The sequence below is a fragment of the Plasmodium relictum genome (assembly GCF_900005765.1).
Source record: "Plasmodium relictum strain SGS1 genome assembly, chromosome: 10".
In the NCBI taxonomy this organism is placed as follows: domain Eukaryota; phylum Apicomplexa; class Aconoidasida; order Haemosporida; family Plasmodiidae; genus Plasmodium; species Plasmodium relictum.
The window spans coordinates 3878-27473 of record NC_041688.1 but is presented as its reverse complement, the minus strand read 5'-3'; the positions used below and the strand labels follow the sequence as shown (position 1 = coordinate 27473).

At 17.4% G+C, this 23596-nt stretch overlaps 5 protein-coding genes across 5 annotated transcripts; 2 read left to right on the top strand and 3 right to left on the bottom strand.

Moving 5' to 3' along the window:
- Window positions 1-331: 331 nt before the first annotated feature.
- Window positions 332-2302, top strand: PRELSG_1000500 (conserved Plasmodium protein, unknown function; the record flags this gene model as incomplete). Its single annotated transcript, XM_028676915.1, has 1 exon — window positions 332-2302. The coding sequence occupies one exon, from the start codon at window positions 332-334 to the stop codon at window positions 2300-2302; it is 1971 nt and encodes a 656-aa protein (XP_028533356.1).
- Window positions 2303-4077: 1775 nt separating this feature from the next.
- Window positions 4078-11623, bottom strand: PRELSG_1000400 (conserved Plasmodium protein, unknown function; the record flags this gene model as incomplete). The annotated part of the gene is given in 2 exon segments (XM_028676914.1): window positions 4078-4407; window positions 4409-11623. Coding segments are annotated over 2 exon segments (7545 nt in total).
- A 1432-nt stretch (window positions 11624-13055) lies between these two features.
- PRELSG_1000300 (mitochondrial ribosomal protein S16 precursor, putative) lies at window positions 13056-13697 on the bottom strand (the record flags this gene model as incomplete). Its single annotated transcript, XM_028676913.1, has 1 exon — window positions 13056-13697. The coding sequence occupies one exon, from the start codon at window positions 13695-13697 to the stop codon at window positions 13056-13058; it is 642 nt and encodes a 213-aa protein (XP_028533354.1).
- A 772-nt stretch (window positions 13698-14469) lies between these two features.
- Window positions 14470-15666, top strand: PRELSG_1000200 (conserved Plasmodium protein, unknown function; the record flags this gene model as incomplete). Its single annotated transcript, XM_028676911.1, has 2 exons — window positions 14470-14558; window positions 14724-15666. 2 exons carry the CDS (start codon window positions 14470-14472, stop codon window positions 15664-15666), a joined length of 1032 nt encoding a protein of 343 aa, XP_028533353.1.
- Window positions 15667-16027: 361 nt separating this feature from the next.
- Window positions 16028-19198, bottom strand: PRELSG_1000100 (conserved Plasmodium protein, unknown function; the record flags this gene model as incomplete). The annotated part of the gene is made up of 1 exon (XM_028676910.1): window positions 16028-19198. One exon carries the CDS (start codon window positions 19196-19198, stop codon window positions 16028-16030), a length of 3171 nt encoding a protein of 1056 aa, XP_028533352.1.
- Between the last annotated feature and the right edge of the window lie 4398 nt (window positions 19199-23596).

Sequence of the window (23596 nt, the reverse complement as noted above, 5' to 3'; positions counted from 1 at the left end):
ATACTTATTTATTTTATATTATTTTATTATTATTATTATATTCATTTTTTTTTTTTCTTTACATAATGAAAAAGTTTCCATTTTTGTTTAATGATATTGGAGGTAAAGTAATTGAAGAAAAAATAAAATCTCTTTTGTTAAGGAGCGAAACATTTCATAGATTTGCCATAAGAACAAATGAAATGTATAACGAACTAATAAATAAGTTTAATAACTTCACGAAAAAATAAAGTATGAATTTTTTATAATTCGGTTTCTTTTTAATTATTTCGTAAATATATATGTACTGATATTTTTCATTATAATTCTATGTATTTATCTTAATGATATAATGCCTCATTTTAATGAAGTAATAAAAAGAAAGGAATTACTTGAGAATTTTAAGAGTATTAGCTATTCATATAAAATTATTGAATTTCATAAAAAATGTGTAACGTCAACTTTTAATGATAATTATTTTTTGAAAAAAAGATATATTAATGGTTTAGTTAACAAAAAATATAGAAATGAAATATCACAGAATCGTAAAAACGTAAAATATTATTATATAAAAAAGAAGAAAAAAAAAACATTTATAAAAAATTCGGTAAAAAGTTTATTTTCAGATAAAGTTAATATAGATTTATTAAATGAGGAATTAAAAAATATAGAAAAAAGAATTAAAGAAAAAAATATAATCAAAAGTAAAAAAAAAGAGCTTTCTTCAGTAAATTTCAAGTATCCAAGTCAAACATTCTATAAAGCAAATAGAGAAGAAATAAATTTATTAAAAAAAAGTGAAACACAATATTATTTACCAATTGAATGTGAGAATAGTACTATAATTAGGTTAATTGATATAAAAAATAAAATATCTTCGCCAATTTTTAGATGTGTTCGTAACAGTAAATTTGGATTAAGAAAAAAAGAAAGAAAATTCTTTTTCTTTTACTCTTCTTTTATTTGTTCTTTTTTTTTTTTAATGGGAATGTGGCAATATAAAAAGATGGAAAAAAAAAAGTTTTTAATTAATTATATTTTACATAATTTAAATAAATCAGTTATAATAATTAATGATTCTTACTTTCCATGGTTTGAAGATTTTTTAATTTTGAAGAAAAATTACGAAAGTTTAAGTAAAAATTTACTACATTATGAAAATAGCAATGGGTTGATAAGTACCATTAATTTATCAGATGTAAATATCATGATATTATCATTTTATGAAAAAATTAAAAGTTTCTCTGAAAAATTATTTATGCAAAAATTGTTTTTATATGATAACATTAAAAATAATGATATAGAAGATAAAAAAATAGGTAGTGAAATACATGATGATTCAAAAAAAGATGTAATAAAAGGAAAAGAAGAAACTAATGAGATAAATGAAAATAAATTGACTGTTGATATTGAAAATATTAATAGTATATACGATTGGATAATAAGGATAAGAAATGAAAATTTATTAATGAAATTATATAGAAAAGTTTTCAAAAAATATGTAACAGAAGATGAGTTAAAAAAACTTGTAATTGAAAAATATAAGTATAGAAAAATTCAGTTGACAGGGGTATTAGATACAACCAATGAATTTTATATAGGTCCCAAATTTTATGAAAATAAAAAAAATAAAACGTATTATTATGTGATATGCCCATTATTTTTAAGAGATGGAAAATGCATATTAGTTAACAGAGGATTAATATCTGAAGATATATTAGAAGAAAAAAAAAATGAAATGCCAAAAATTGTTACAATTAGAGCCATATTAGATCCAGGTGAATTATATGAATGCTCATTTAAAAAATTGAAAAAAATTTCAAATAAAAATAAGTATAGTAATTTTTTTTTTTATTATGATACTCAAGAAATTTGCCATTATGCTAATATTTCTCATTTTGAAGGATCTTCGTATTTTATTGCAAATATATATGATATTATAATTCATGAAGATTATAGAAGTGATATAAAAAGTGATTATTATTATAATTATAATAGGAATGATACAAAGAAGTTAGATTCTTACTTAAAAAATTTAAATTATGTAAACATAAATGATATAGATAGAGAAAGCCAAGAAAGAATAAAGCATTTGTTGAACAATACTAATAATGTTAAAAATTTTAAAAATTCTCATTTTGAGAACATTAATTCCTTGAGATATGATGAACATTTTATACATAAAAAAAAAAAAGATTATTTCCAATTTTATGCTGATGAGAATACTCATTTTAATTATGCGTGTCAGTGGTTTCTTTTTTCCTTTATTTTTTCGACTATTTCAATTTTTAAATTCATACAATTCAAAAGATGGGTTTTCTAAAATTTAATAGCAACGATGATTTTACTATTAAAGAGGGGGAGAGAGAAAAAAAATTTTAACAGAGTAAATTTGATAATTATGCATATATATTGTAACAAAAAAAAAGAAATAATAAAAAAAAAAAAAAATTCAAGTATATATTTATATTTTAAATAAATTAGTTTGTAAGTGAATATGTAGATAAAATATTATTTTTATTTTTATTTTTTTTTTAATACTAATACAAAATATTGAAATAAAAAATTTCTTTACGAATACTACTTATTTTATTATATATATATATTTTCGTTACACTTTTTTTAAAAATATGCTTAAGTAGACACTATTATACAGAAAAACACATTTCTTTTTTTCATTTTTTAATAAAAAAATAAATTAAGATTTTTTATATTTTTACATCACTATTTAATTTTGATGGTTTTAAAAGTTATATTTAAAAAAAATTTGTTAAAATTTTGACATATATTCATAACGCATCTTGTTATTTTCCATTTTCTACATTAAAAAAAAAAGTAACAAAAAAATATATTACCAAAAAAAAAGAAACGAAGAAATATATATAAATATAAACAAAAAACATTTGTATGTAAAAGAAATACATAAAGATGATACAACTCATTTGTGAAAAAATGAATAGAAAAAAAAAAAATACTATTATTCAAGAACAGTAAACAAATAAAAGAAATAAAAAATAAAGTAACAAATACTTTATATATTTTAAAAAAAAAAAAAAAGAACAAAATATTTGAATTTTAATTTAACATTTTTAAATAGATTTTTTCTATTTTTTAATGTAATTGATAGCTTCTCTTTTTAAAAATATTAGATTCTTACAAAAAAAAAAAAAAAAGGAAAAAATTAAAATTACAAGTTTTTTTGAAAAATAATTGAATTTAAAATGTTTTTTTTTTTTTTTTTAAATATCTTTTTAAAATTTTATAAATTCCTAATTTTTCCACTTTTTATTTTTATATTTATTAATCTTCTCCTGAATACTGTGTTCATATTCTTGACTTTTCTTACAAGTGTTGATATATTCGTAAATATTTTATATAATTTAATATATTTTTTGAATTTTTTTATAATTTTTTTATTAAAATATAATATATTATTATCAATATAATTCTTTAAATAAGTCCTAAAATTATTAATATTACTGTTTTAAGATAAAAATATATACTTGTCATCATTTAATCTATTTTATTAATTTATATAAACATTCTCTATCTAAATTTTATTTCTTTTTCTTTTCTATTTATTTTCTCACTTCAAAATTTTTTATTTAAATTATAAAATAAGTATCGTATTTTCTTGATAAAATTACAACAAATTTTGTTGCGGATCTTATTTTTTTAATTCTCCTATGTTAAAAAAAAAAAAAAAAATCCAGATTTTTCAGAACTTTAAAAAAAATATATGAATATTAACATAAAATTATTTTAATATAAATTTATATTAGACACTTTTTTTTTATATTGTGTTTTAATTTTTTTTGTTCTTTTATAGCACTTTTTCTAATTATCATTAATAATTTTAACACATTTTTGAGTGGAAAATTTATGTGTTATTATTACTATTTATAATATCATCTAACATATATATTTTGAAAATTTTCGTACATAAATTATTGCAATAATTATATTTTCATAATGAATAGATTATTTTAGAAAAAGTTAAAGCCATTTTTTAGTAGTTTTTTCCATTTATTAATTATATTGTTAATAACATTATTTTTTAAAAATATTTATTTAATTACATTTTTATTAAATTTGTTGTCAACAAATATTTTTTTTATAATCTTGTTTATTATTTTGTGAACATTTTTCTGATAATAAACCATTAATATACCTTTCTTGTAAATCTAAAAAACTTAATTCATTTTCATTACTTAAACTTTTTTTTACTCTATCATTAATAAAATTATCAATTTCTACATTATTGATTAAATTAATATTTAGTTCTTTGTTAGAATTTTCAACAGATGAATTAGTAGTGTCACTTTTTTTATAAGTACTGATCTTATTATGTAAAGGAGTTATATTACTGTATAGTTTATCTCTGGTTGCTTTAATCTCTCTTTTTTTTGAAGTATCAACAATAATTTTATATTCTTTTTCCCTTTCTTTTGCTTGTTCTAGTTTTTTTTTTTTTTAAGCGCAAAGACATAAAATTATGAAGTTTAATATTGCTATTTAATTTTTGCCTCCTATTTTTTTTAAATATTAAATTATTTTTTAAATTCAAATTATTCATCATATTGGTATACTCTTTTTTATTTAAATTAATATACTTTCTATCTTTATTTTCTTTAAATATATTAAATAAATTATTTTTATCACTTTCTTTGTATTTCTTACAAGGAGCAATGCTTCTATTTAATTTTTTTTCTAATTTATAATATAATACTCTTTCTACCTTATTTAATTTATTTTTTGGTTTCTCATTTCTTTTTTTCCTTAAATTATTTTTGTAATCTAAAATTGTTTTTTTTTTTTTTAAATTTACTTTTTTTTTTATCTTCATATCACTAAATATTTTTAAATTAGAATCATTTGACGCAATCATCAAATTATTATTCTGTAACATATTTTCTTTTATATATGTATTCTTATTTACTACATCTTCTTTTATAGCATTTCCATATAGTTTACTTTTCACTTTCTTTATGACTTTAAAAAAAAAGCTATTTTCATTTAATGATTTATTATTAATTATTTCTTCTTCAATATATTTTTTTTCATTAATTATTTTGATAACACTATTATCTTCATTAAGTACAGTTAAATGCTTAATATTATTCTTTAATAATGTTATTATAAAATTATGTAAGTATTTTTTATCAAGTTTGGAATCATTTAACTTATTGATCATAGTATTTCCTTTAGCATTTCTTTTAAAAAAAAATTTATCGATAAATCTATTTTTATTTATATTTTTATCATTATCAGAAAATTCAGTATTATTTATATATGTATTATTAATGCATGAATTAGTTTCGTTATCTATGAGTTGCATATCTTTTTCGTTCGAATATATAATGTATAATATTTTTTTATTGCTTTTAAATACATTTCCTAATTTTTTCCTGTATTTTAAAAATTCATCTACATTTCTTAATTCAGCAAAATTTTCTACGTGTATATTACTAATATTAATAAAATTAAGTTTACTTAAAATAATTTTTTCCTTGAATACTTTAATGAAAACAAATTCATAATATTTATTATTATATATAGAAAATAAATCAGATATTTTTATATTTAAACAACTATTGTTGTCTAAATCTTTTGTTAAATTACTTGATATATTTTTGTCTATGTTTTCATTTTGTTCTAATAATTGTTCTTTTTGATACATAGAATTATAACTAGCAATTAAATCTATTATACTAGTAGGGATAATTTCTTTTATTTTGCTTATATTTGTTATAATATTATCTACGTGCATTTTAAAATCATCATTAAAATGATCATCAAAAGATGAATTGAATTCAAAAATTAAAGAGAACATGTGTTTACAATAAAAAGATAATTTTTTTTTTTTAATATATTCCTTTTTTTTTTCTTTTTCTTCTTTATTCTCATATTCCTGTTGTTTTGTTTCTCCTTCCTTATGTCTTTCATATTCTTCATTATTTACTTGTTTGATATCTTCAACTTTTTGTTCACTTTCTTTCATTGTATCTTTTTTAAAATTTCCGTAATCTATAAAATTATAATTTTTATTCACATTAAGGAAATGCTCTTTTTTATAAAATTTCTGTTTAATAATTTTTAATTTATATCTAAAGAAAGACAATAAATAAAGGATAAAATCACATGTAACTACTTTTTTATCTTCTTTTATTTCTATCAATTTCATCCATATATATAGCAAATAATAAACATTTGTAAATTTGCTAAAGTTTAAGTTAACAAAAAAAAAAGATGACCAACTTTCGTTAATTGAAGTATCGAAGTAGTAACTAATATGTGGAAAAAAAAATTGAAATAACAATCTGAATAATTCTCCATTAAATTTACATATGTGCATACTAATATCTTCTATTTTACAATTATTAGTAATATTATTTATGCTTACATCAATTAAAGAATATTTATTTTTAAAGTTATTTCTTAAATATAAATATGGTGCATAATAATGTAGAATTTTTTCAAAAACACAAAATATTTCATAAGTTTCTAAATTTAAATAAAATAAACTTATAATCATATCATGCATCCCTTGAAAATATTTAATATCATATAAGTAACAAAATAATATAATACACTTTACTGATTCTAATTTTATATAATTAACAAAATTTTTTCTTTCAATATTTTTATGAAACTCATGATTCTGCAACCATATATTTCTTTTAATATCTTCATAACATATATTATCTTCGTCGTTCTCATCGGAATAATATACATTTTTTCCTTCAGCTTCATCATTCTTTTCTTTTGTATTCCATATGCTTATATCATTATGAATTAAATTATTTTTTACATTTTTTGCTAAATTAACAAACTCATATTTACTAGTTTCACTTTTTTCATTTATCGAATAATTTATTTTTTTATTAATGTGATGTGAACTATTGCTAAGGTCATTTTTATCTTCATTTATACTCAATTCTTCTGAATTTTCTAAATTATATGTATTAATATCATCATTTTCTATTAAATTTAAATTAAAAATATTAATTAATTTATCTTCAAAATATTTTTTATATTTATTACTATTTAAAATGTCCTTTTTAACTTCATTATTGCAAATATGATTTTTTTTATTTTCTGATTCGAGTATTTTGTTATAATAATCAAAAGAATCATATAAAAAACTGATATAATTTAATCTTTCTTCTTTAATATTTAAACATTTAAATAAATTATATTTGTTTATTTTTATACATAGATTATTAAATTCTTTTATTATTTCATTGTTTGAAGTTTTACTGATTTCTATATATGAAATAGTTTTACTCAAATTATCTTGATATTCTTCATTTTTTGTAGTTTCATTATCTTCTGGATATTGATTATGTTTATATAATAATTCATTTTGAATCATTTTATATATTGTTTTCTTGTTAAAATTTTCAACATGGGAACATTTTTGTGTCTTTCTTAACTCAACTTTTTCTTTTAACATAATATCTATTGTTTCTAAATTTTCATCTTCAGAAGTTTCTTTCTTATTTTTAATATTATAATTATGTTCTTCAAAAACATCTTGAATTAAATTTTCATCGTTTCCATTATTTTTTTTCAAATAATCATATTCTACATTTTCACCTAAAAAGCATATTTCTTTTTTAATATAATTATTTCCAAAATACAAATTATCATTTTCGTTAATATTTTTATTATTTTTATCATTTTCGTTAATATTTTTATTATTTTCATCATTTTCGTTAATATTTTTATTATTTTCATCATTTTCGTTAATATTTCTATTATTTTCATCGTTTTCATTTTGAGTTTTATATTTCCTATTCACACTAATATTTCCATATTCAATTTCATTATTCTTATAATTATTACTTACGTTTTCCTTATTTTCATAATCGCTCTCTCTATTTACAATTTCATATTCAATTTCATTATTCTTATAATTATTACTTACGTTTTCCTTATTTTCATAATCGCTCTCTCTATTTACAATTTCATATTCAATTTCATTATAAGCATATTCATTTTCTTTATTTTTGTTTTTATTTCTTGTATTTTCGCCATTGCCTTTTTTATTTTTATTTTCATCATTATTAGTATTGATTACTAAATATTCATTATCATTTATACTTTCTTTGTCTTCATAATTATTAATTATTTTTTTGTTTTGATATTTAAAATCACTCGTATTTTCATAATCACTACTTTTATTTTTGTTTGAATATTCATTGTTACTATTTTCATTTTCGCATTTACTATTATTATTTTCAATTTTATATAAATTCTCATAAATTATGTTTTCATTTTCTTTATGCTTATTTTCATTTTTTATATTTTTATTTTCACTGTTAATACTACCATCTTCTCTTTTATAATTTCCATTTTTTATATTTTCAGTTTCATAATAATTTTCTCCCTCTTTATTATTATCAATTTTGCTTCCATTTTTATTATCTTCTACTTTTCTGTCTTCATTATAAATAATAAACCCATTGCCATTGTCATCATTTTCATTTTTTTTCTTTTCATTTTCAGTTGTACTTTGATTATCCATTTCTCCTAAAGCATAAATATTTTCATACTTTAATATTTCATTTTCAAATATATCTTCTTTATCAATATTATTTTCATAATTATTATCATTTTCATTATCCATTTCTCTTTTTGAATTTTTGATTTTATCTTCATTGTTAACAGATTCAATCTTATTATCATCATTTTCATTATCTTTTTCATTTTTTTCTATCTGATTATTTATTTCATTATTAAAAAATTGAAATTCATTATTATGAGTTACATTATCTACTTCATTTTTCATATTCTTAATTTTAATTTCATTATTATCATTTTCATTATCCATTTTATTTTTTGTACTCCCACTATTTAGTTCATCATTCAAAATTTCGATTTTACTATCATTTTCATTATCTTCTTCATTTTTTATATTCTCAGTTTTATTTTTATTATCATTACATTCAATTTCATTATTATTATTATTATTCGTGTCATCTTTTGTATTTTCTTTTTTAGTTTCATTATTAAAGCATTTAACTTCACTGTTATAGTTTTCAATTTTTAAATTTTCACAACCTATTTCATTATTTTCATTATTAAAAGTTTCAAGATTATAATTATAATTTTCATTTGTTGCTGTAGTATTATCACCATTTTTATATAATTCTTTTTTTCTTCCATTGAATTCTTTTAATTTATTTTCCTCCTTAATAACTCCTTTTATGTGATAATATCTTGAAGATTTTTTATTATTTTTTTTATTTTTCTCATACATATTTTTGTATAAAGATTTTATGCTATAATTTTCTTCATTTTTATATTCCTTATTTATATTGTCTTTCTCATAAGTATTATAATTTTTAATTTTACTAAAATTATATTGTATATCTTCTTTTAACATGACACTTTTTTCTGATTGTGTTTTATGAATAATATTTTTTGGCATATTCTTTTCCATTCTTTGTGGGATTTCCTTATTATCATAATTATATTTATATTCCATATGTTGTGTTATTTCTTCACAAATGTTTTTATTTTCATTTTTTTTTTGTTTATAAATGTTATTTTCTAACTTTAATATATGTACCTTATTATCTTCAATTTTATTATTATTTAAAATTTTGTTTTCTTCATGATTAAGTTGAGATGAGTAATTGCTTAATGTTTCAATATTTGAATTAATTTCATCATTTATATTAAAAAAAGTTGAAATAGGAATATTTTTTTTATCATTGATGTCATTTTCTATAAAAGAGTTTAAAAATTCCTTTTCTTCATTTATTTCAATTTTATTAAAATTACAATGTTTGTAATTTTTAAGTTCATTCATTTGTTTGTTCTTATCATAATTATCCATGAAAAGGGAATTTATATAATTTTTTTTTGATAAATTATCATTATCGTTTTTATAATTTTTTAAGTTTTTTTTTAATTTAAAATTAATGGGAAAATTTATTAGATTTATACCCTTTTTTATTTCTTTATTTTCATTAAATACGTTAACTTCATTTAATGATACAAGTTGCTTATTACTATTTTTTTTTTTTATATTATGTTTATATTTAGCACAGTTATTGCTTTTGTTTAAATAAAGTATATTTTTTTTATTATTTGCATTTTCAGTATTTTTATATGATATATCATTTTCTTTTTTTGTAATTTTTTGAATGCAATTTTTAGTTATGAATTCTTTTTCGAAGTCTAATAAATTTTCATATATTTTTAATTTAGTGTTTACTTTGTGCACTTTTTTTTTAAAATATATATTTTTTAAGTTCTTATTTATAGTAATATTTTTACTATGGTTAAAATCAAATGATCCTCTTAAATCATAATTTTTAATTACTTTATCTAAATTTTTGATACAACTGTTTTTTCTGTAATCGTTGAACTTTTCCATATTTTCAAGATACTGTTTTTTTTTTTTTAAATCATTAATATAATTCATAAAAATATAGTTTGAGTTTTTCTTTGTGTCTTTAGTAAAATGCTCCTTTTCTTTTTTTTTCCCTAATAGTTCAGTAATATTTTCGTTATTTTTTGTTACATTTATATATTTATTTAAATTATTTGACATATTAAGATGTTCCTCTTCTTTATTCACTTCAAAGATTAATTCATTTACTGTTTTTAATGATAATTTATTATTTTTATAACTACTACTATTTGAAGGAATGCCTAATAATGATTCATTTTTACTTTGGATACATTTGTTTTGTAGAATCCTAGAATTACTGGTTAAGTTATTAGTATTTATTTTTTTAACATTTTCGGAATTGTTAGTGTGATTAAAATGGATAAGTAAATTATTTTTATTTCTTGAAATGGGTGAATATTTTGTGTTTACATTATTAATATTCTCAAGAATACTATTCTTTTTCTTTTTAGTTTCTTCGTGCTTATGAAGTATTGAATTGGATTTTTCATTTTTTTTTAACACTTCAGTTTGATATATTCTAGAATAATTTAAATTGTTACAAGAAGTTATGTAATTTTTTAGAATTCTAACATTTTCCTTATTTTCTTTTAAATCACCATTTTGAATATAATCACTACCAAATTTTTTATTATATAAATATCCTAACTTCAAATTATTAATATGGTTATTAAAATATTTTCTTTGTTCCAACTTATCTATTTTACCTCTATTTTTTTCATCAGTATTATTATCATGTTTATTTTTCTTTAAATTTTGCATAAAATTTATTTTACTAATTTCGTCTAATGAACTATTTAATTTTATACTGTCATTTATTAAATTTTCATTCATTATAGAATTATTTTTTATTTTTAATTTATCCTTATTTAAATAAAAAATATCATATTCATTTTCTTTTTTTTTTGTTTTTTCTTTACTATTATTCACTAAATTTTTTAAATTGTTGCTAAACACAAGCGTTGATATACTAAGGGGAGAAATGCCTTCGGAATATAAATCTATATCAATTTTATTTCTGTTTGAAAAAATGACACCTTGATCATTTTTAGCAGAATAAAACAAATCAATTTCATTTTTTTTATTGTGTTTAATAATTTTATTTTCGTCATTGTCTTTTTGTAAGTTTAATTTAAGAAAAGTGTTTCTAATGTTATCTAAATTATTTATGTCTTTATTACATTTCCTCAAAGTATCATCGCCAAATAAATCACTCATATTATTTATATTTGTCAAATTCTTATTAATTTTACTGATTTAGATAAATATATATATTTATATAAACATGTTTTTTTTTTCTTTTTCTAATTTATCTAATTTACAATTAGTAAATAACACCTGAAATATTTTATAAAGAGTTTTATTTTTATTTTTATTATTTATTTGTATTAATTATAGAGAGGGAACATTTAAGATATATATAGAACCATATATATAATTATTCAATACAAGAATAAAAATAAGTATATTATTTAATAATTAATTTAAGAATTATAAAAAATAAAAAACATATATATGTTCAGTGTATTCTTATAAAAATTAAAAAGTGAAAAAAAAATGAAATGCTATATTATTTTAAAATATGAATGTAAAGTAAGTTGAATTAGTAACTTACACTTACACATTGATATTTTATCAAATTTGAATTATTAATTTTTTAACAAAAAAATATTTTATTAAATGTGAATGTATGCATATTTATACATGTATTTTTTTAGTGGTTTGTCAACAAAACTAAAAGTTGTATATTTCTATGAAAAATGATGGGAAACTATAATACACCAAAATGCACACACACACAAAAAAATAAATAAATAAATAGTGAGAAATAATTTTAAAAATTTATTTAATTAAAAAAATAAAAAATAAAAAAAATAAAATAAAACAATTTGTTAAACGTTTAAAGCAACTATTTAATTCATTTTATTTTGTATTATTATTTTTACTTATTTTATTTCTCATTTTCATTTGGAATCATATAAAAATTGATTATGCTTAATAAATTATATTTTTATAAAATATATATATTCATTTTCATATTTTAAAAATATATAAAACATTTACACATAATTAAAAGTATCCACTGATTATTATATATGATGTATTTATAATATATAAATTTTTTTTTTTTATTATAATATTGATAAAAAAAAAAAAAAAAGGGTGTGCTTTATGTATTTACACAAGATAAAGAATATATTCTTTTTTTTTTTTTTTAATCATATAAAACTAAGTTTAAGGTAAAAAATTCTCAATGCAATTTAATATTTAACACAAAGAATAGAAAAATATGAATTATATATTTATAGATATAATAAATAAAAAAAATATATAATAGAATTAATAGGTGTTCTTGTTAGATTATTAGTTTCAATTTTTGTGAAATGCATTATATTTATATAAAGCATTGGTGTTATAATTATTGTATTAATATTACTTTGATTTATAATAAATGTATGTAGAAATAAACATAGGATTGTCTTTGATACTCTAACATAATAAGTAATAAAAAAACTTTTATAATTTTTTTTTTTTTTTTTGAGTATTCATAATGTAATTTTTGCGTATAATTTAAAAAATTTTTCTTATAATTTTAGTTTTAACTGGAATTATTACTTAAAGAAAATAATTATGGAAGTAATTACTTATATTACCTAATAATTTTTCTAATTTTGTCACTATTCTCAAAATCTAGATTTCTATTTTTTGATAATTTTTTAAGATAAGTAAGTTCTTCAGGAGTATATATATAATCATCCTCTTTTTTCCCTTCGTTTGATGATTCGTTAAAATTATTCAAATATTGTATATTTAAATCTGTTTTCAAGAAATTATTTATTTTTTCGGCTTGTATTAGTTTATGCTTATTTATTATTTCATTGTATTTATAATAATATTTATCTGAACACCTCCTACTATATTTAATTGGATATTGTGGTATTATTTTACATAAACTTAAAACATATTTCATATGATCGCTAAAGTTACAATTAGCAGCTAGCCAAAATTTAACTCTATTAAATCGTAATCTAATTTCTTTTATGTTTTCCACATTATTATAATAATAATCATTATTAGAATTAGTAATATTATATCTATTTAATTTTTCCCTTATGTTATTTTTATTAACATATGTACCTAATACTTCTATATGTTTTCCGTTTTTCTTATCTTTTTGATTTGCTACTACAATTTTATAAAACCTTTTTCTTTTTACTCCATTTATTTGGCATCTAATCCTTGGGGGGCCCTTATCTTTTGAAAAATATGGTAGAAACAACCTTCTAATCATATTAAAAAAAAATTACATATATGAAAAAAAACAATAACAAAATAATATACTAAATTGAATTTTGATCAATATAACATTTTTTTAAGAATAGAAAAGACATATTTCAAAAATTTTAATAAAAGGAAAGTAAGCTTTATAATATTGTTAAAAATACTGAATAATAATTTAAATTATCTTGTTGGGTTAATTAAGAATGATAGCTGTAAAAAGAAATTTCTGAAAAAATACGAATCTTAATAAAATAATAAAAAATGAAACTTATAAAAATTTTTTAATAGTTCTGAAATATTTATTATATGTTATTGTATTATTTTATTTCTCTAAAAATAATAATTTTTAATTATTTTTTAATAAAAATATCTTTTTTTTATTTTTTTTATTAGAGTTTTCCATTATACAGAAATTTATATTTTATATTTTTTTTTATAAAAAAGCTTTTCTTTCAACACAGGTGTGTTCCTTTTTTATGCATAATATATATATATATATATATATATATATATATATTTTTATTATGAAATTTATAAATTTTTTTTATTGTAAAATATTTTTTCAGTTTTAAAACAAAGATATATATATACTTTTTTTCTGTTAATCATAAAAGGGTTATTTTTTATAAATTAATTTTGTTTTTATTATTTCTGTATTTATCAATTATTTTATATTTTTTTTTTTTTTTTTGTATTCATTTTATAATTATTACTTTAAATTTCGTTTTGAAGTTTGCTTGTTTAAAAAATAATAAAATATTATACTAGAACAATCTATAAATATGTACATTTGTTCAAAAAAAAAAGAAATGAGTCATGTAAAATCATATAGGTTCAGAAAAAAGGCACCCAATTTAAAATCAGATTTAGAGTAATAAAAAATGATTAGAAAAAAAAATTTTTTTTATTATAAATGCTTTTGTGTCTTAGATTTATATTTCTACAAATTTTAAAAAGATATAATATTCATTTTATTCCCCCCTTTTTTTTTTTTTATCTTTTATTATGTTTTATGCCATATAATTTTTTTTTTCAGGAATAATAAGGATAGTTGGAGTGAATTTATAAAATATATGAATAATTTAAAAAACATTTCTAATTATCCTTCGAAAAACAATGAAGATGTATTTAATTCGTATAATGAAGGATGCATTAATATTAATGAAAACGAATTGAATGAAAATGATATGAACGAAAATATAGATGATATAATAAAATTAAAAAAATGGAATGATATACAAATTGATAATCATTCTATTCATAAAGAATCTTCATCAGACATTGAAAGCAATTCCAATTCATCTAGTAGTGTTTTCAGTTTTAATAAATATAACATTATTCAAAACAATATATATTCAAATAATGCTAACTTTAAAAGACAAAGAATTAAAAATTATAGTGGTGGTTATAAACCAAATGAAAATTATGAGATTGAAGAAAATGATTCTTTCTCATGTATAAAAAACAAAAAAGGATTAGAATTTAATGATCACAGAGATAATAGTGAAATGTATAAGAATAATAAATTACAAAAAAAAATGTACTTCAAAAATAATATAAAAAATAATCCAAAAAGTTCATTAAAAAATAGAAATCAAGGAAAAAAATTAAATATAAATAATCATAAATTACATGGCACAAATATATATAGTAAATTCGCAGATGGCAATAACAAAGATGAAAGCGATAACGAAAAAGATTACATGAATATAAATACACATAAACAAAATAATAAATATGAGCAAGATCATTATAGTAGAATAGTTCAAAATAAAGAAAAAAAATTAAAAAAAAATCATGTCAAAAAAAAAAAAAAAATTGAAAATAATTTAGAAATAGATGGATCGTATGCATATAATTATGCATATTTAAATAAAAACGATGAATCATCAATGTCTAGCCCAATAGAAACCGTAAATAATACCATAATGAATTTAGAAGAAGAAATAAATAATTATCAATTTAATAATTTTATTTGAAAATAATTTCTTATATAATAAACAAAAAAAAAAAAAAAAAAAAAAAACGCAAGAATAATATATGTAAAAACTAGAAAAAAATTAAAATTAAAATAATCACATATATTTATAGAACCCGCAAAATAAAAGTTTTTTTTTTTTATTTGAATAATAAAAAAAAAAAAAATTATAAACACTTTAAATAAGTAATATAAAGAAATTATAACAAATTAAAAAAAAAATTTTATAGACAAAAAATAAAAAATATAAAAAATTAAAAAGGAAAAAATAAAATAAAGTAAAAATAAATAAAAAACAAACAAAAAAGTATATCTTAATTTAATATAAATATAAAAAAAATTAATTAAAGAAAGATAAATATCTATAAACTTGTCTTAGAAATTTTTTTTAATAAATCACTTAATAAAGTTGGCTTCCATTCATAATCTTGGTAAATATATATAATATTATTATTAATATATATAGAAAAATTATTAATAGAATAAACGATATTACCATTGATTTTACGATCATTCTTTTGTAAAAATAAAATGTTATTTTCTAAACAGTATTTTTCTAAATAATTCTTTACGTTCATATTTTCATAATTTTGCTGCACATTTTTAAATTCCTTTATATTATTTTCTAGCTTGTTCATTAAATTAATATATTTTTTTTTGGAGAATTTGTAGTCTGTACTTGATTCTTCTTTAAAATTTATATTTTTTTTATTATTTTTATGATTTACTTCATATATGTGATTTTTTTGTGGTACAGCATATAAAGGAATTGGGATTTTTAAGTCTTTATATAAAAAATAATAATTTAAATTATCATCTGAAAAAATTTTATTTTTGTCAAAATTTAAGACTTTTTCAACAGGAAATGTGATAATTTTATCTTGTACTATGTAAGTTTTTATAACATTCAATATATAAAACATAATATTTTTTATGGCATCATCTTTTATTAAATTATTTTCAAAAACATGTTTTACTTTTTTAAATGTTTCGTATATTTCTTTTTTTTTAATTGTTAAAATTTCCTTTTCTTGTTCTTTGGTAATGTTTTGTTCAGTAAATGATTTTATTTCATTTATATTTTCTTTTGTTTCATCTTTTTTTCCATATATAAAATTAATATCTCTTAGGTAATTACATACATATTTTGAAAAATTAAAAAAAAAATATACTTTAAAAATAAAAGAAATAATATTAATATCTATACAATCATATAATATTAAAATTTTATTAAGATCTTTCAAAAATTCATCGCCTGTGAATTTTATATCTTTTATGTGATAAATTATCTTTTTGATAATACTTTCATAAATTTCTTTCTTATACATATTGTTTTGAATTGAGCATTTAATCAATTTTATATAGTTTTCTGATATATCATACCTTTGCAAATATATAAATATGAAATTTGTATAATAATCATTAATATATGAATCAATATCAAATTGCTTATTAATTTCAAATAATATATATAATTTATTTTCTATATATTTTAGCATATCTTCGTTAAGTTCATCGCTTTCTTTGTTTATAATATCTTTCATAATTCTTTTTTTGATAAAATGAATTAATATTTTTTTGTAATAATTTTTATTCAAAGCATCCTTAAAATGCTTTATATAATTAAAAAATTCATTAAAACTTTCTTTATAAAATGAAATATAAATTAAGTTGTAATAAATTATATTATCGAATTCATTCTCAATTCTATTATATTCCGTTTTATTATTTTCATCAATTCCCATTAAAATAATTTTTTTAAAATGAATTAAATACTTTATGTCTTCTTCGTTGTATTTACCTTCATTATTATTACTACAATACAAAAAATTTTCATAATTCTTTTGATTTTCTATATTTTCATATACAACATTCTTTTTTGGTTCTTTATTCAATGAATTTTGATGGTTCTTTATTTTTATTTCTTCACGATATTTCACAGAATATAAATTATGATCACTTTTTTCTTTAAGGTTTATTTTTCCTTGGTTATTATAAAAATAAACTCGCAAAAATTCCAAGAAAAAGTTAGACACATAACCATTTAAGCATAAAAATTCTGAATTCTCATAAATAAAAAATAAAAAAGTATATAAATCCCTAAACAATAATTCAACATTTTTTTTTTTAATTTCAATTTTTTCAATATTAATTAAATTATAAACTTCTCTTAAGTTACTTATTACATTATATGTAACATTACAATCAGAAAGATTATTGGATTCTTCACATGTCTTTTTAAAATACCCACTTTTACACAGTAATTTATATTTGCTTATTAATAAATTATTTAATTTTTCTTCAAAATTATCAAAATTATCATTTAATTGATTTTCACATTCATCTATATTCTCTATATTATTTTGATCAAGTGAAATACTGCCTTGAACGTTTATTAACTTCTGCTTATTTTTGTGTCTAAACATATTACATTCGTGAGAGATTTCTTGATCACATATATTTGTATTTTCGGAATCACTTCCTTTAATTTTTACTTTATAATTTTTAATGTCAAAAAGATATTGATTATAGGTTAAACTATTAAAAAGAAATGGATATGATAACAAGGTATGCAAATTTAATAAATATTTGTATGTCAATATATTTTTTAAAATTAATTCTTGTATTTTATAAATATCATTTTTATTAACATAATTTTTATAATTTTTTAATTTGTTATCTGTTTCTTTTCTTTTCTTCATAACACTAAAATAATCAGATCTTATCTTTTCAATATGCTCATTTAGACTTTCTTTTGCTTTTTGTAAATTATTTATATCATTGTCATTGGATTCATAATTATTATGATTCATAAATTCATTTGAAATATATGAATAATTATATTTTAAATCTATATTAAGCTCGTTTTTTCTTTTATTGAAGTTCCAATGATTCTTTCCGCTAAATTTTTTTTTCCATAAATTATTTATATCAATATTTTCATCAAAAATAAAATCGTAACTTTCATTTAAATAATTATCTGCGTTATAATAGTTATTATAATTTTCACTTTCATTTGATTTTTCTTCTAGAACTTTTATATCTTTTTTTTTAATTTCTATAGGAACAATATTAGTTTTAATTTTATTTCCAATTCCATCTTCATAACCCATCTTCTTTAAAATTTTAAAGCCTAATCCATATTTTTCAAAAATTTTGTCGTTTTCTCTTAATTCAGTTAAATTATATTTTTTCAAGTTATCTTTTACATAATCATTTTCTCCATTTTTTACTTCAAAGTTAAAGTTAAAAGTAAAATTTTTAAAAACATTATATTCTTCATAATCATCTGATTCATTATCACTAGAGTAATTATATAAATCAGTTCCTTCTATTAATTTTTTTTTTTTATCATTCAAAAAACCTCCACTTACAAATTTTACTGGTTTTAAGTATTCTTCTTCATTTATGTTCTTAAAAATTTTGCTTTTTCTGTCATATTCGTCAAAATGACTTGAATAATTTTTTTTTTTTTTTTTTTTAGATTTTTCTTTTTTATCCATAAAAGGTAAATCTTCATTAAAATGATTCATAGTTTCCAATTTAAAAAATATTTTTTATGTTAAACTCATATTTTTTTAAATTATATTAAACAAAATGGAAAATAATATCCATATTGATATATTAATGAATTTAAAATTGTATATTTTATGTATATATTTTTTGGTACTTTAATTCTTTAATATATTGTATCACATACAAAATATTTTTTAGTTCTATTTATTTCCAAAAAAAAAACAAAAAAAAAAAAAAAAAATAAAGAATATTTATAATAACATAGGAGCTTTTATTTTATTTTATTATTATTATTTTTTTTTTATCCTTTTTTATTGGTATTATAAAAATTCAATTTTTTTTTTTTTCATAACTACTTATTCTCTTCTAAATTTTATATAAAAAAAAATTTTTATGTTTTTAATATTACTTTGAAAAATTTTATTTATTCATTTATTAAAATAATGAAAATAACTCAAAAAGCATTTATATGCTTCGTACAAAGTGTATTAAAATATAGAGGAAACAAAAAAATGTTATGAAGAGTTATTTTAACTTTGTAGTTTTAATAAGACATAATTAAAAAATATAAAAAAAATTTTTAAATAAATATAAATTGGAAACAGAAAAAAAAAAATAAAAATATATATAAGTTTATTAGTAAAAGGTAGAATGATATAAAGTAAGATTAAAAAATTATTATATACAATATATTCCTAGAACTTGAAAAATGCTATATTCCATGCAATTAAAAATTACGAAGAAAATAATTGTTCTAAAATATTTATTTTATTATAATTTATTTTAATTTCTTAAGTGAATTTTTTTTATTTAGAATAAGTTACTTGAAGATAATTAAATTTCGTTAAAATTATATTTAATGCAGTAAAAGAGATTTATAAAGCTTTTTCTTTTTTCTTTTGAGAATACTAAGAATATAATTTTATATAAAAAGGTTTCATGAGGTATTTGTAGTTTTAATAAAAACTATGTGTAATTTCTGAACTTTTATATACCTTTCCAATATGTGAACATTTAATATTTTCTTAAAGTCAAAATATTACTGTAAAAAAACTAAAATAAAATGTTTCTAATGATTTTTACATTTATATACTTAACTTCTTTTATTATGTGCACATGTCTAACATAATAATATTACTTTTTAGTTTTTAAAAACTCTGAGAAAAAGATAAAGACTAAACTTATTAATATTTTTTTTTATTTAATATATTCTATTTTATTTCTTATCCTTTTTTTTCTATACTTTTTTTTTTGAGAATAAGATTATTGTAAAGTGGAAAAATTATATAAAATGAAATTAAAATTCTCGTTAGATCAAATAAATAAGATAAAAAAAAAATATATATATATATATATATTCTTTATATTTTATATATAAAAGTATTATTTATCTAATTAAATGTTAAAAAAAGTAAGACAAATGCCTTTTATAGTTTTTTATACAGTAAAATATGTGATTACTAGAAGTTTCTTCATATAATTTGGCTTTATATAAAAATTAAAGAAAAACTATAGCTTTCTCATTATACTATTGTTTTTTACGAGAGAAATTTATATTATGAGAAAATATATTTTCAAGTTATATATTTAACTAGAAATTTATTGAAGAAAAAATAAACAAATAGTCAACTTATTTTTTTGAGAATATTTTTATGGTATCTTTTTTTGTAGATTATTTTATTTAACTTCCAAAAAAAAAAAATTGTAGATTTAAGAAATATAGAAAATACTTTTCTAAAATAATATAATGATATAAATGAAAAATGTTATGAAACAATTATCAAAAAGCAGTAGAATGTTGGTTACAAAAAAAAAATAGTGAAATGAAATTGCAAAATAAAGTTTATATATTAATGAACAAAAATAAGAAAAACATTTAGATAAAAACAAATTGTCTTAGTTATAACCTGAACAGGAAAATTATTGTAAAAATCAAAAAGAAAATTTTTACAAAATTAGAAGTATCTGAAGTAGCTATCATAAAACGAACAAAAACAAAAATTATAGAAAGTAACGAAGAATAATTAAGATATAATAGTTTGGATATTTTTAAGAAAAAAGAATAAAATTTGAAATAGAAAGTTCGTTTAAATTAACATACATTTATAAGTTATATTGTGTATGTATACAAAAAAATTACATGCTTTTAATGTATTTATAATGTGAAATTTATTTTATTTATCTATTAAAATAATCTCTTTCATTATAATAAATAAGAAATTCCTTAAAGAGTCAAAATAATATATATATATATATATATATATGAAGTAATACACAGTATAGGTTTTAATAATTTTTCTTTAAATTATAACTTTTAATTTTGGATAATTTCAAAGAAACTATAGAGCATAAAAATTTCCAAATTTATATATAACATTAAGAGGAACAAAGTATAAAGAAATTAAAAAATTTTATTTATTTAAAAGTTCCAAATAAAATACCTTTTTAGGGTTAAAAGAAAAGTCGAATTCTCATATTTATATTGTTATTTGAATATATTACTAGGTGGCCTTAGTAATTATATTAGAGATATGAAATATAACAAGTTTCTAATAAATAAAAATTATAATTATAATAAATAAATAATAAATTGTAATTTATCATAAAAACCATTTTAAGCTTAAAATTTTTAAGAAATATGAATATACTAAATGTGATTTATGAACTAGAATTCTTAATAAGTAAAATTTAATCACTTATCGTCTTCATAAATATAATTTTTTTTTTTTTTTTTTTGCATTTGTTCTTTGTATCAACATTATATATTAAAATATAATTGAAAGTATATTTTAGAAAATTATTTTTAATTTATAAACGTATTAATATGGTTTTTAAAAATTATTTTAAAAAAGTCTTTTTAGAAATATTAAAAAATTATTTAGAGTTGTATTTTGTATATTAAAAAAATTTTGACATTTTTAGTTTTTCTTTTTTTTTGATAAATTTTCTTTTTTATTAATGAATTTTCAGTAATGCGGAATAATTTTCATTGTAGACAAAGTTTTTTAAACAAAAAAACACTAATCATTATTTAAATATTTCTTTTATCACGTATTTTTTAAATTTTGTACATAATAAAATTATATAGATACATTAATAAATTAAAATTTTTTTTTTACAATAATATCATTTAAATTTCATTATAATATGTTATTTTTATATGTATCATAAGTAATAAAACATATCTTTTTTGCATATAAACTTTAGGACACATAGAAAAGTAGTAAGCACTTGGAAGATATATACAAGAAAAAAGTATATCAAATACATGATAAACAATGCTTTATTCAAAAAAAAAGCAGAATTATTACAATATAAAAATGAACACTTATTAAAAAGGAGAATTTCTCAGAATAATTGTGAATACATATATTATTAGAATATTTATCTCACAATTCTAAAAATCATAAAAAAGTTTAATTATGAAGAATTTTATAAAAGATTCTAAAAAATTTATTTTCAAAAGAGAGATTTTTGAAAGATCATTTTGAGAAGAATTGTTCTTATTATAATGATAATTAAGTTAAACACAAAAAACTTTAAAAATTGGTGGAACTATTAGAAAAAATATAGTTTATAGATGACTAAAAAATAGCTCAGTTTTAAGTAAGAGTTAAAAAAAAATTAAAATTGTTATATTTTTCTTGGATATGATTATTAAAAAATTTATTTTTTTAAATTCAATTTACAATATTTATTAAGATTAATAACATGGGAAAAAAAAATGAAATAAAAAAAAAAATACAAATTCTATAACAAAAAGAGTAGCTTTTAAAATATATTCATAATTGAGTAAAAGAAACAAGCCAGTGGTAACATTACCATTTTAATTGTTCAAGAATTATGGAGGTATATATATGTAATAAGTATAAATATATTTACTTTAGTCTTTTTAAATTATAACCTAAAAATATAAGAAAATTTAATAAATGATTAAAGGAGTGTTCTTTCCCTAAGATTCCAAGACTTAAAATTTTGAGTTTTATTGGTAATAATATTAAATATAAATTTATGTTTCATTCATAGGTTTTATAGAAAAATTCACTTTATATAATTGGATTATTTAAGTATATATTAAAAACTTTTAAAATAATATTAAAAAAAATTAGCATTACAGTACAACTTATTCTCCATTTTTACTAATAAAATTGAAAAGAAATAAAATAATTATGAGGAGAAAATAAAAAGTAAAATAAATAAATATGTGGATAATTTGAAAAATTGGGTTATAGTTCTTATAATACTATCACTCAACAATACATAATACCTTGGAAATGAAATTTGTACTTCTAAGTTTTTCTGTAACTAAATTAATAGTTTAAAAAAAAAAAATGTGTATATATGAATATGTATAATGAGTGCATAAAATTATAAAAATATTAATTAAATAATAAAAAGAAAAATGAATTGTTATA